Source organism: Calonectris borealis, chromosome 2 (assembly GCF_964195595.1).
Source record: "Calonectris borealis chromosome 2, bCalBor7.hap1.2, whole genome shotgun sequence".
Lineage (NCBI taxonomy): Eukaryota > Metazoa > Chordata > Aves > Procellariiformes > Procellariidae > Calonectris > Calonectris borealis.
Window position 1 is genome coordinate 166,030,694 of NC_134313.1, and position 13,545 is coordinate 166,044,238.

A 13,545-nucleotide genomic window follows, 5' to 3' on the forward strand; every position below is an offset into this window, starting at 1 on the left:
AGCAAACGCAGCGACGTGCCTCCTGACCCGCGCTCAGGCCCCCCCTTACCTGTGCAAACCGAGGGCAGCCAGGCGAGGAATCAACCTCCTGCTTTACGGGGTGCCCTCGAACGCCGTATGAGGGATGCTGCACGCAGAACTAACCCAGGGTTGTACGGGACCCCAGTCTGCATCACCGCTTTTCTCCCAGCACCTTATCCACCTCCCCTTCGTTCTCATCTCCGGCTACGTACGAGCTTTGGAAGCGGCAAGGTTGTTTAATTCAAATCTCAGCAGGTTAACAAAAAAAGAATGGGAACCGAACTTACCTGCCAAATACGCTGCTAGAGGAAGAAGCCCTTGATGCTTAGCAGTCAAGGCTTTAATCTTTAATAAAGTCCAGCAAGTCCAAAGAGTTGGGACAGGAATGGAATGAGGAGAATTTTCTGGCCTGATTCTATAAAGTTTTGGCTTTTCCCCCCAGTATTTCCCCCAAGGAGAATGGCATACGGAGGGGAGAGGGGGATTTCTAGGGGCGGACCTCAACTATATGCATTATCAGACATGAAGAGGATGAAAAAAATAAGAGAGAGAGTTTATTATCAAACCAAATCAAAGCATGAAAAAAAAAATCATAACATTACACTGTGAAGAAATTTGTTTTTTTTACCACAAAAGCCCATTAAAACCTGACACAGAAAACAAGCCACTGTCAAGCCAGCAACTCCTCCAACAACCCTCAGACTCTTCCAGTGCAACATTTATTGAAATGCTGGGAACTCCTAGGTGGTGAACATTGCATTTCTATGAACAAAGCGATCAACCCTCCTCATCAGTAAGCACAGCGGTTCTCAGAGGGGGTGACACGTTTCTGGCTTAACGGTGACTCCTCTGTTCGCCTTCAAGCAGCGACAGCCTTGTCCTAGCTGGAGCCCAGCCCGAGACGATGGCCGAGGCTGACGGGGACCAGCTGCGTTTCGTTGTCTTTGTCCAGCATTTTCCCGCAATTTCCATCCCGATCCAATGTGTCTACATCACTAAATTAAAAGGCGGTTGCAAAATTAAACGATGCCGGTCGCGGAGAGAGGAGCGGTGGGAGGTACGACTGCAGCACAGGGTCCACCGAGGTCCGGGGATACAGCTAAGCTGACACAGCCATCACCTCAAAAATGCAGTTTGTTGCCGATTTAAGCGATGACCAAATCTAACCTTTTATGACCTGCTCTTTGGGAAGGCGCGTAATTGCAGAAGCAGACCTACTCCCTATCAAGTCCAAGGTGTTAGTGTATGTCCTGTGCTTCAGAAACGCTGATTAACGTGGCATGAGGCAATTACAGGACAACCTGCTCCTCCGCACAGCTCCCTTCCAAATAGCACTTGAGAAGGCTTTAAACAAAACACGCCTGGAAGCTTTCCAAGTTTGAGTTTGCCAACCTGTCAAAACCAATATATTACCCAAAGATCATTTATTTTTCCAGTAGCTCCAGCAGAACCAACAGAGGAGTCCAGGAGGACTTTGCCTGGTCTCCTGCCAGCATAGCTGGGTTGGTGGGAAGTCTGGATGGCGAAGGTCGCTTGCCAGGAAAACTGCTGGAGATTGCAGGATCCCCTGGAGCTGCAGCCCACCTGGAAGAGCCCTATCCCATCTTGCAGGGAATTTCAGAGCGGTTGGCTTTCCTTCTGAGTCAGAACACAATAAAAAGGGAAAAAAAAATATTGGAAAGCATATACATATATAACCTATGGTGTATTCAGTTTTCAAACACTTACTTTCAATCAGCTAGGACAGAACAACAGTATCTTTCTCACCACTATAAATGAGCTGTTTTATGAATTTAGAAATACTCGTGTTACTGAGTGAAAGAAAGGCATCTTTATCCTAAGTAGCAGCTAAGGAGATTGGTAAAACTTTTAAAAAAAAAAAAAAAAAAACCAACCCAAACCAAAACAAAAAAAAACCCCTAAAAATCCAACCCACCAGTACAGAGCAAATGCAGTCTAGGTCATTCCAACCGGTCATAGGAATAACTAAAAAATATTTTTAATTGCAACTAATGTGCTATCTTGAGCCAGCTGCTTATCCTAACAGGCCTGAGGTTTTCTGCTCATAAAGCATTAATAATATGTGCCTTTTCCTAGAAAGGAAGGCTCTGCCTAAGTCTTACTGTGTCAGATAAAAAGTCCCAAAATAGACTTTCGAACCAAATAAAGTGTTTTATTCAGATATTCATTTGGATATGGCAGTGATGTTACGAACAGCTATTCAAGTAGCTGAAGTAAGCCCTTCAAAAGAAGTCACACAGCTTTGAGACTTAAACAAATTATTGTATGATCTCATCCAAGAGATCTAAATAGCTGGAACATCTGCCAGAGTCGCCACCAATTTATTTAGCAGAGTTCATCAGCAGTTCATCAGCTCTGTTTGCACAAGCAGGTGCCAGGGCAGTCAATAAGGAGTCCTGTGCAGGACTTAAAAAGAGGAGAGGGGGAGGAGAGTGGAACAGAGATGGGTGATTTTACTGTCTCACACGGATGTGCGTTAGCAGGAATAAAGTCCCTGTCAAATCAGGGCAGTGACTATTACTGAAGGAGAAGTGCAGAAATTCTTTTTCCCAGAGAAGTATTACATGCACAAGTAACTATATTGTTAAAATTTTTTATTTGTGACAGTAAAGAAACCATTCAATACCTGATTGACAACACTTCTCTCTCCTGAAAACACTCATATGGTATCTGTAGTGTTTCTCAAGTATCGCTGGATTGTTCATTGCATTAAAAGTGTAAACAGCTCCATTATTAGAAAAAAAAAAAAAGAAAGAAGAAAGAGACATTTCCATTGCTTACTCCTCTGTTAGGAAGTTCCCAATAGATCTTTAACAAGAAAGAAAAAAAGTCAGCTGGTTTTTTACAATATAATGTGAAACAGAAAACTGACAGCTGGTTTTGCATAGTTAGCCCAGAGATTTTTAAGCAATTGCCCCACGCAAGTCTCACCTGCCCTCCTCGCCCCACAAAGGCAAAACATCACAGCACCTTGGAAATCAGAGGCACAAACTTGTTTTTGTTTTACAAATAGGGCTGTGCGGTACTGTGTTTTATTAGTTTAAAAAGAATCTGTAAAACATAGGATTATGTGTTTGTAAATTATATAGCTACAGATTTTTTTTTTTTACACTGAAATTTCAAAAGCTGCAACATCAGTACACACCAGTGTCATTTCGATACTTTATTGTCCCCAACCAGTCTAATCAAAATCATGCTGTGATAAAGTGATTGCATACACTGATAACCAAATCTCTTCAGGTGTTGAGTTTCTTCCATGTATAACTTTGCTGTTTAAAAAAGATTAAAGGGCAAAACAAATAGACAAATTATTCTTCCAAAGCTACCTAAATGAACACAGCAATATTGTACATTTGCTACGATCCTCCATTCAAAACCTGCCGCACTTCCTGGTGGTTAACAAGTATTCTGCGCACAGCCCTAGTTTACAAATGGCAATTTAATCGTAACGCTTCAGTTGAATTTCAAGAGTCTAAGGCATTCTGCCTTACAGCTTAATTTAAAAATACCTATACAGGCAAAAAACCTTTTTTAACCCGACATAAAAAGGACAACAGAACTTCAGGCCAGGCAGCATTTCTTTAGCTGAAGAGAATGACCAACTGGAAAAGACTTTTTAATACTTCTAATAATATAATAATATCCAGAAATAGAATTGAAAACCAGGGTTTATAACAGCCCTGGTGACCTGCATGCATTAACTGCACTTCAAAATATGCACGAGATTTAGGAAACAAGTATTTTTTCCTATTTTAATTTTTAAAATCTTGTATTTAAAATACAATCAAATACCCGTATTGCAAATTTTACAAACATTCCGCTCATTATCTGACTTTATGGACAGAACTATATTGCTTTGTTAAAATGTAGAAACTCTAAATATATAGCGTATATATATTCACGCAAACTTAACACTTGAAATTTCAAGTACGATGATAGTGTCAAAATAAACAACTATGACAATTTGATCCCTTTGGCCAAATTTGAATACCCAAAGAAGTCGAAATCTGACTGCAAAGCACTCCAAGTTTTATTTCAATGGGAATAACTTTAAAAAAAAAAAAAAAAAATCAGAAGTTATAGAAAATACTCTTAAGATACTAGCAGAGATCCAAACTGCTGCTAAGTTTTTCGCCTTTGTATTGTGACCAGGTGTCATTTTAATGCTGTACTAAGTTAAAATAAGTTTTGGTGTTTTTTTTTAAAATTTGTGTATTTCAAGAGCCAAACCAAACAATACAGAACAAGTATGGTTGTACAGAACATCATCAGAACCATTCTTCCAGAAGCTGGTGCAGAAGTTCAGTTGTCCATTATATGTGGATTTTAAAACAATACAAGACACTTTAATAATCAACATTCATTCACAGACTTAAGGCAACTGGTTCATGAAATCGCTGCTTTCATAAATGCAAATTAATGACATGGTTCGTCTCACGTACAACAGGTCACAACCGTTAAATGGTAATGTCTCGGTGGGGTTATTTATTGTCTAATTGGAAGATTGTTTGGTCTAATGCTAGCGAGAAAGTCTTTGAATTTTTTCAGCCATTCCTATCATACCTGCACAACTAACTACAACCTGAATACTTCCCTGCAAACTGTATTTGAAGCCTAGAAGCTACAAACACAGTTGAAAATACTGCTCAGAGAACAACTTTTTGGCAGCTTACAGTTTCATTACTCTGAAGTCAAATACAAAATTAAACAATCTTAAACGGAAAGTAAACGTTAATGGACTAACCAGAATCCATACGTCCTTTTTTTTTTAATTATTTTTTTAAACAACGTAGGTTTTAAAATTTGACAGTTTCGTCTTTTGTTGTGGCACAGATTTATACAGTACTAAGGTAATGCCAACTGGTAAGAAAACAAAACGGTGATGCCGTACAGACTCACGAGTGTCACGGGACTGCCTCTAACATCCCTCGCTACGAGACGCAGCTGGTGCACAGCTGCACTGCAAGGGGGCAAGTCATCTCTCAGTTTTATACTGCACCTACGACAGTCTACTCACTGCCTGCGTAGGCTGGCCTGCCCTTCTATGAATTTGTTAAGCTGCTTCACCAATGTTTTAGACAAGGATGACAATCCAAGTCCATCGCAAAAATTTTTTTCCAAGTCGTCAAGACTTTTCGAGAAAAATAGAAAAGGCAAAGGGGACCTACTATTCAGAATTTAGCACAAGGCTAATTAGAAGCACCAACTACTCCATTTAGTTTTCTCTGATGACAGCCAAACATAGCTGTAATTTTTCTGTTTGTAGATTTCTGGTGCGGAAAATAATTAAAAGGTGACACTGGAAAGGAGAGAAAGAAAAGAAAAAAAAAAAAGGTGTGCCTTATTCTTCAAAGGCTTAAAATATTTAAAAGTTATTCTTTTGAAAGGGTACCTATGACACTAGAGAAGATGCTAAGCAGGTTCTCGGATTCAGAGACAGGAATTACTTAACTCCAAAGCCAGAGGACCACTTTTAGTCTAGGCTAGTAACTTCTGCCCTTCTAGCAAGACTCGATAAAGCTCCCGATCTGTACCTTACACCTTGAGGAAGAAGAAAAACAAATCAGAGATGTGGGAAAAATACTTTTTGCATTTTTATATACCAAAAAAAGGAGAGGGCTTCACCCAATTGAAAAAAAAAATTATACATATATAAAAAAAAAATCCTTTGCAGGTCACCTTTAACTGAGTTCTCTGGTATATCAGATACCATAGGATTAATACATAGGGGTGGGTTATGAAGCCTGCATTTTATTTATTGCCCAAGTTTGCAGCTTACAGAAAATGTTTCATAGCACAGGCACAGTGGCAAAAACAGTATAACAGCCGATGGTCAACTCCATTTGGTGAGTATACAGTAGCAGCAATTAAAAGAAAAAAGTACTCCGAACAGCTCAATACAGATCCAGCTTACCCAGATGGGTTTTTTTAAGAAAAGAATCTTAAACTAATAAATAGACCTCCTCCCCATTCTCCCAAGATAATGGTTTTCCAAAAAACGAGAGGCATGGCAGTTGTGCGTAAGCAGAGACAATAGAACTTCATCTGTCTAGAAGAAAAGGTGCTTTAGATCTATTAGCCACCTTATTTTCTCAATTCCATCATTCCCTAATACTCAAACAACTGCAGATATGTTCAAAACTGTGCCCAAAATCATATCAGTGAAACAACCATGTAATTAACCCAAATCACCCCTCCCACAAATGCTTAAACCTTCTGAGCATGACAAAATGTAATACAACTTAATGTCATTGTGGAGACAGGAACCCAGCATCTTTGTTTCAACTTTTTCCTTTGTTATATATTACAGTGCTCTATAAAATTTTTCCTTTTTCCTTTTAAAGCATTTAGACAATACAAGACTAAAAGATGTCTGGAAATACGTCTTATACAAAAATGAATTTTTATCTTAAAATAACATTCAAAAAGGCACTTCATTCTGTAAGAAAAAATTCAGAGTCAGGTCAACTGCTCTAAGCAGGGGGGTAAAATTGTCTGCATAGTGGGAGGGGAAGAAAGGGAGAGAAATTCAACTGCTGAAATACAAGCTTCTTTTTTGGCATGTTTTAAGAAAAGCTGATCCAGTAAAAGATGTCCATTTATGAAATTCATTAAAAGAGTCCCATTTAAAATAGCTTCTTTTTTTTTTTTTTTTTTTCCTTTAAAAAAGTAGTCTGAACACATGACCTTAGGAGTCAGGCTTCTGAAGGCTTAATAGCATCACTCATGATTGTCCTTCGTGTCCAATGTAACAGGAAGATCAAGAGTAGCACTTCTGACAGGGGTGACCTCCCCAAAGCTTACATTTGAAAGAGCTGAAGAAGATGGAGACAGCCTCTAGCAACTGCAATCTAGTAGCAGAAGTCAGTCAAAGTTAAGGGCTACCTGTTGCAGAGTTTATGAAGCATACTGTAAACTTCTTCCTCTTTGCTTAGTCCTTCAAAGAAAGGAATAAGATCTAGCAGCTCTGTGTCTGTCATGTCATCAAACCAGGACTGCACAGGCACCTGAAACAAAGCAACCAATAAATATTGAGATGACTTCATGATGTGAAGAACATGTGAGTTTTGCCTGCGTAGATGTCCTGTAATACTCACTGCCATCACAGTAAGGCAAATTGCTAGTCATTAGCGTTCAAGCGGAGTACCAGGTTCAAGTCCACATTTTCTAGTATGCAACATCAACCCCAAATCCAACTGTAAAACAGCTGACCTTCCAACTCCAACTGTAAAACAGTCGGCATGCAGCTGACCTTCTCCTACATGTCCAGGTAACCTACGTGACCCACCACTGGACAGCTCAATTTGCTCTACCTCCTTGATATTCAGAATAGACTGGAAGGAAGATACAGGTTATGAAGCTGTTCTGATGCTTTATTTACAGGCAAGTCTTTTTTTCCCCTCTATTATCAGTGTGAGTCACTAAACATAGGCATGCAGCAACAACCCCTTCTGGCATGAGGTTGCGGAGGAAATATTTAAACAGCGAGAACAGAACAGAACAGTTCTCCGATTAAAATACAAGAACTTGAGAGCAAGTTCAGAAAGTAATGCATATAATAATACTTCTTAAATATGTGGGCTGGATTTGGGGAAGGAGTTCTGTGTATCTTCACTACGGAAGTATACTGAGGTCTTTTAAAGACTCTCTTGGATCTTGTTACAAGCTCTGGTTTCTGCAGAGACTCGAATATCAGTTAGCTAACAGCACTTTTCTATACATGATTAAACCACTCTGACAAGGCCCTTAATTTCATCTCCCAAATTTCTACAGCTCATTATTTTCTTGGCACTGAATTCCGAAATACCAAATGACGATCTGGATCAGGTTTTTCATTTTAACCATGAACATAAATTAGAGCTACAGCTCCTGGTTATTATAAATAGCAGCTTTAAACCACGTGCGGCACCAACCAGAAAAATGTTTTCACCCAATCATTTAGGACATCACAGTATTAGGATCTGAATTTAGAAGCTGACTGCTGCAAGATAAATAGCTCACGCATAAAAAAATACTATTCCAGAAAGGCAGGACCATGCAAAACAGTGTTCCTGATAAAAATTTCCTACTTTAACAGTTCACAAAAAAGGCAGCCTAAAAACATCAAAGAAAACATTGCACAGTCTGGTTGTTTAAAAGTCAGTAGATCTAAGGCGAGTTCCAACTTGCTATCCTGGCAGCTACAAAACAGACCTGAGCATCTGTACCGACTGCAGCAATGGATGGAGGAAGTGCCAGACCATGCCATCATAGCTCCTGGAGCCAACAGGAAACACACAGTGAAAATCCGCATTGCTCCCAATTATTCTCCCTTGAAGTACTGTTGCAAGCCTTTTATCCTTATTCCTAAAACTTGATGAACTTGTTGACTAACATTTCCAATTATGAAGCGAGTTATCACAAAAATACTTAAAAGGAGAAGCATAACACGAGGATCTTGATTTTTTTCCTTCCCCTTAGCCACGAATACCGAACTCAGATAGTAACCAGTAAAGCACTAATTATCTTCTCTAATGATTTAAGTATAATTAATAAAGTATTTTCATTCACACAATGAAAAAAGATGGAGAACCGAAAGCAGTTCAAGTAGACCATCCTTTCTGTAATCACCACTCCAAAACCAAAAACTATGCTGGGAGGGCAGGTTCGCTTTTTAGAGCTAGGTTAGTTATTCAGGTTCTAGACCGCTTGGTATTTCTCAAAACTGGTGGACTTCATGCCAAAAGCTAAAACTGAAAGCAGATGAACATGACATGTGTCATGACTATGACACACTGTCAAGATCAGTTTGCTGCAGCCCTTTACCACTCGGCAGTGAATACTAAAACCTACCTGCAGCCTAAGGAAATACAGAAACTAATACAAATTAGCGTTCCCAAAGGCTATTTTCTGAATCAAAGTCTGGGCAAGGGCCAGAAGGATAAAGTTACACTTGAGTACTTCGAATACTAAGAATACTTACTGCATTTTCAGGATGGAAGATGTAAGATGCAGGAGAATTATCTACTATAATAACTTTACTCAGCTCACGTCCCAGTCGACTAAGATCCTTCACGTAATTTCCTCGGTGGAAAACACAGGATTCTCTGAAGAGCCTTGCCCTGAACACACCCCAGCGATCCAGTAAATCAGCTACTGGGTCTGCATACTTAAAAAGAGAAGTTAGAAACATGACTTTAGCAATGTGCAGATAAGGCTAATTCACAGAACTATACAAAGAAGGGACCCAAAATAATTTCAGGTAAAAATGCCCTTCCTTCATCTTCTTCCCTGCTCCTTGTTAATTAACTTACATGCCTGCAAACCTGAAGTGATTAATAGAGAGATAACGCAAAAGTAGGACGGCTATCTTTCTATGGAAGGCTAACTTGCACTCTAATGCTTTCTGTGATTTATCAATCAGGTTTTATTCTTACGGTCGACTTACAGTTACCCTAGGAGTTACCTTGAAGTTGATGGATCCAGAGATCTCACCTAACATTACCATAAAACCAGCCAATGCTAACAGAAAATCTATATGAAGCCATTTCCACAGCCAATTCATTTCCATGTGCCTCTGAAGATAAACTGCAATGAATGCATCTGAGCTTGACGTAGCTTTTTCAAATGATGCCCTTGGAGCAACTGGGTCAGTAAGAATCTTAAGATCAGCAAATTGCATAATTGGGCCATAAAAGATCAGACAAAGATGTTATTAGGAAAAATACCCATCTACAATACTGGGAAATTCTCATTTTATATATAAGGTGATACTTTAAGTGAGGCACAGCTTAGAATCCAACAATTTATATAAACTGTCCAAAGAAAAGTATCCAAATAAACCAGAACATGAAATAACCATGTACTTGAAAATGATAGTTATAACATATTTTTGCAGGATAGGAGTTACCATTTTCCTGTATTTTAAACTGAGATGTTGAGATGATTTCAACTGATGTTGAAATCAATCATCTTTTGACTATGAAACTGCCAGACATATAACTGCAGTATGAAATTGTTCCATTATTGAGGATTTTCACAATGTGACTGAACAGAACATGGTAAACAGAGTGCAGGGAAGAATCCTCTGATAAGAGGACACTATGGCAGATCAAACAGGGTCCTGTCCCCTTCCATCATCTCTACACTAGGTTGGAGTAAAAGCTTACTATGCTAGAGTATTAGAAATAATCCATATAATTCTACAAACAAGACACCACAAATACAATACGTTGAAAGAAGCGAAGAATTTAACATGTCTACTACTGTAATGTCTACCACAAAACTACCTACGAGGTACTACTGCTACTGGAGACCAGAGGGCACAAAATACTCCTGTTGATGTTTCAAGCTTTACAAAATGTCTAATTTTCTAACTCCAGATTGCAATCGCACCTTGAGAGAACAAAAACGCGTTCCCAGTTTTCAGATGCAGTAAATTTCTGAATCACTGGTTGATCATGTAGGTAGCGTTAAACACAGTGTATTTTATTTCATGCCCAGCTTTAATATACTGCTTTACTCGCACGCTATTTGTTCTAATTTCTCACTATAACCATGGTAACTTGTAAGCCTTTCATATCGGCATTATGAGCAATGCATGGAGGCTACATTATGAGACAAGCCCATATGTGATGGTGTTACCATGGAAACACTTACCCACACACTAGCAGACAAAGTACACACTGTCAGACAAAGAAGCAGAAAAGAAGGGGAAAAATTAAGATAGTACCAACTGTGGAAATAATTATCCATAGAAAACCCAACAAAAGTCCACTGACCAGCACTGTAAGGGCTAATGAGATGAAGAGAGGGACAAACCTTGGCTAGACTGGCTGTGAAGAGTACACATTCAAAGAGCTCTCCCATCCTCTGAAGAAACTCATCCACATGTGGTCGTTTCAATACATAAACCTGGAATGACAATGACTATTTAGGTCAAATGGTGTTTAAGGCAAAAGGCAAGGGAAAAAACCAAACCACCCAAACATTCCTGTAATCCTAACACTTGAAGAAACAAAAGTTAACATGGAAGCAGTTCAAATGAAATGCTGAAAGGAAAAAAAGAAAAGTATACAACATAAAAGTAGACATCCAATAATGAGAAATTTGAATGCATGGGCTGCCAAGACCCATGCTGATTATGCAATTGCAAATACTGTGCATCATCTGGAGTGATGCTTCTTGAAAAATCTCATTAAAGGCAAAGCGAGACAGTAAGACTTCTCAAGAAGCGAGGATTCAGATCTCTCAACCGAAACGATTTTGGTGCTGGTGTCTTCAGTCCTGAAGAGCTTTACAGAAGGAATAAATCTGGTGAAACCTGTTATGATGTCAGGAATTGCACAATAGGGAACTATTTCCTTCCTGTGGCTAATTCTTTAGTTTTTTAAATTCCAGGTGCTAAGTACCGTATCTCACTACGGATAGTTATCAGTCATCCAGCTCTGCAGGGAGCTTTCACCAAAATTCTTCATAGCACCATGCAGAATGTCTAGCAAATGCTGCTTTCAAATTTCAGTGGCAAAGTCTACAGCATCTTCTACTGTGACCTTGCCATAAAGATGGTAAATACTCAGGATTTCTCTCCTCTAGAGCAGCTTGGTTTCAGCAACGCTATATTGCCTTTTTGCACTGACAAACATATAGGCAGCTTGGCTGCCTACTGTCAACAACATGATTAATAAATATTAAAGCCTCCTTGCCTCTCTTTTCAGGGCAAGCAAGATGATTTGCCTTCACAGAAAATACCAAGATAAGATAACTGCTGCTCAGAAAGCTTACAACTAGCTCACAGTATACTGAGAAGCTGAAGAAGGGAGTCTGCTTGAAATTTATCTATCTTGTTTGCACTTAGATTAAAAGTTTGAGAGAAAACATTGGCAGCATTTTATCTTCTTCGTTTGGCAAATAATTCTTAATACTGAAAATTTCAAGTGGAGAAGTCTGGCATATAACTGAATTCAGGAAGAACTGCAAGACTGATGCAATTTCAGGAATTTATTTCTTTGATATGTAGAGCTAGATTAATTGTACGTATTTTACTAGATTAATATTAATAAAGAGGTAAAAAATATGAGGCACCCAGAGAAAAAGCCTGAAGGAGAAAAATATGGAAATGCCATCTTGAACTGAAGTGTAACAATTAAAGCCTTTAGCAAAAGAAGAAAAAAGTTGCGTAATAGGGACTTGGAATTGGAAACCTAAATCTGAAAGCAAAGTTTTATTACAAACATATATGATGGAGCTGTACCTTAATGACCAAAGCAGAAATGTTAATTACTTTTCCACTTTACTTTAGCTCATGGCATGAAGACTTGATCTGCTTTAAGTTATTTCTATGAAGTTTAACTAAACTATTTCTGGTCCCTCAAATTCAAACAACACATTCAAACTTTGATACAGATAACAATTTATAACCCAGATTTTTTTTTTTTAAACAACCACAGCAGAACTTAACCAATAAATTAAATAAATGTGACATTTTCTGAATTAAAGACAGTTAACAGATGTACTTCAACACCACCGCTCTCTTTCCAGATAATTACAGCAAAGTTTCCTGTATTTCACTAGGCATAAACCAAGTGATTTCCTCTCCTATAACAATGCAATTAATTCTTCACTTAAATCTTACTACACAAAGTTGTTTTGTAGTATTTCCTTTCCAAATGATATCTTCAAATTTTTAAAGACACAGGTAGAAAGACAGCTGCAATCCCTCTGTGTTTGGGTGCCCAGAAAGAGACTATCCGACCTGCCAGTTAGAAGAGGAAAGATAGCAAGATGCAAGTTACTCCTTAACTCTACAGTTCATAAGCAGCTCTTAATTCTTTAGCCTTAAACTATATTCCTACACTTATTTTTGAGGGCATAAAAGGGACACCCCAAAGTCTTAAAGTCATTTTGGATAATTAGTGCTGGAATCTAGTATTAGTTTCCCTTTTAAAACCTAGTGTTTTCAGCCAGAGCAAAAGAAGTCTCCTCTTCGCTCTCCATCCCTATCTATGCCTCTGTCAGTGAAGTATTTCCACTTGGAATGTAATTACAAACTCCAAGCCAAGGATATGAACTTTGCTGCTTGCAACATAACCCACCTCCTCCATAAAGACAGCATACGCTAAATCAACCCAACAGCTACAGACTGAGAGCTCCTTAACCACAGGCTTGCGGACAGGAGGGGGCTTATAAAAGCAAGTATTTGCAATATGCGCTCTTTTGGCAATTTGTAGGTCTCCCAATACGGCAACTAGTCAGCATTAGCTGTAAGTACACAGCATTTTTAAGTTGTGTTGCCTCCATCCTGCAGTTTAGATCTCCTGATCCACCACAGAGCACCCTCCATATCTCCTCTAACTGAAACTTGAGTTTCTCTTGCTGTTTTGCCTTGAATCTTACCTACTGAGCTCTGGCCAACAGATTCGCTCCTCATTTTAAATCCTTATTAATAACAAATGCAATCTCTTAGGATGAGGTCTCACCAATTTCTTCTCTTAATTCTCTCCTTCTCTAAAAAGCCCCAACTCC

The 13,545-nt window shown here is 38.8% G+C and overlaps 1 protein-coding gene across 5 annotated transcripts in view; it reads right to left on the bottom strand.

The window, feature by feature from the left end:
* Positions 1–548: 548 nt before the first annotated feature.
* Positions 549–13,545, bottom strand: part of CTDSPL (CTD small phosphatase like) — an 85,707-nt gene continuing 72,710 nt past the window's right edge. For 3 of the 5 annotated variants that reach the window (XM_075144279.1, XM_075144280.1, XM_075144281.1), the window contains 4 exons: positions 10,843–10,935; positions 9,005–9,190; positions 6,928–7,049; positions 549–1,659 (listed from right to left, as the gene is read on the bottom strand). In XM_075144279.1, coding sequence (XP_075000380.1) covers positions 1,617–1,659; positions 6,928–7,049; positions 9,005–9,190; positions 10,843–10,935 — 444 coding nt within the window. In that variant the 3' untranslated portion in view covers positions 549–1,616. Of the gene's footprint in view, positions 1,660–2,619; positions 7,050–9,004; positions 9,191–10,842; positions 10,936–13,545 lie in introns of those variants that run through there. The other 2 variants (XM_075144278.1, XM_075144282.1) reach the window with 2 other exon arrangements.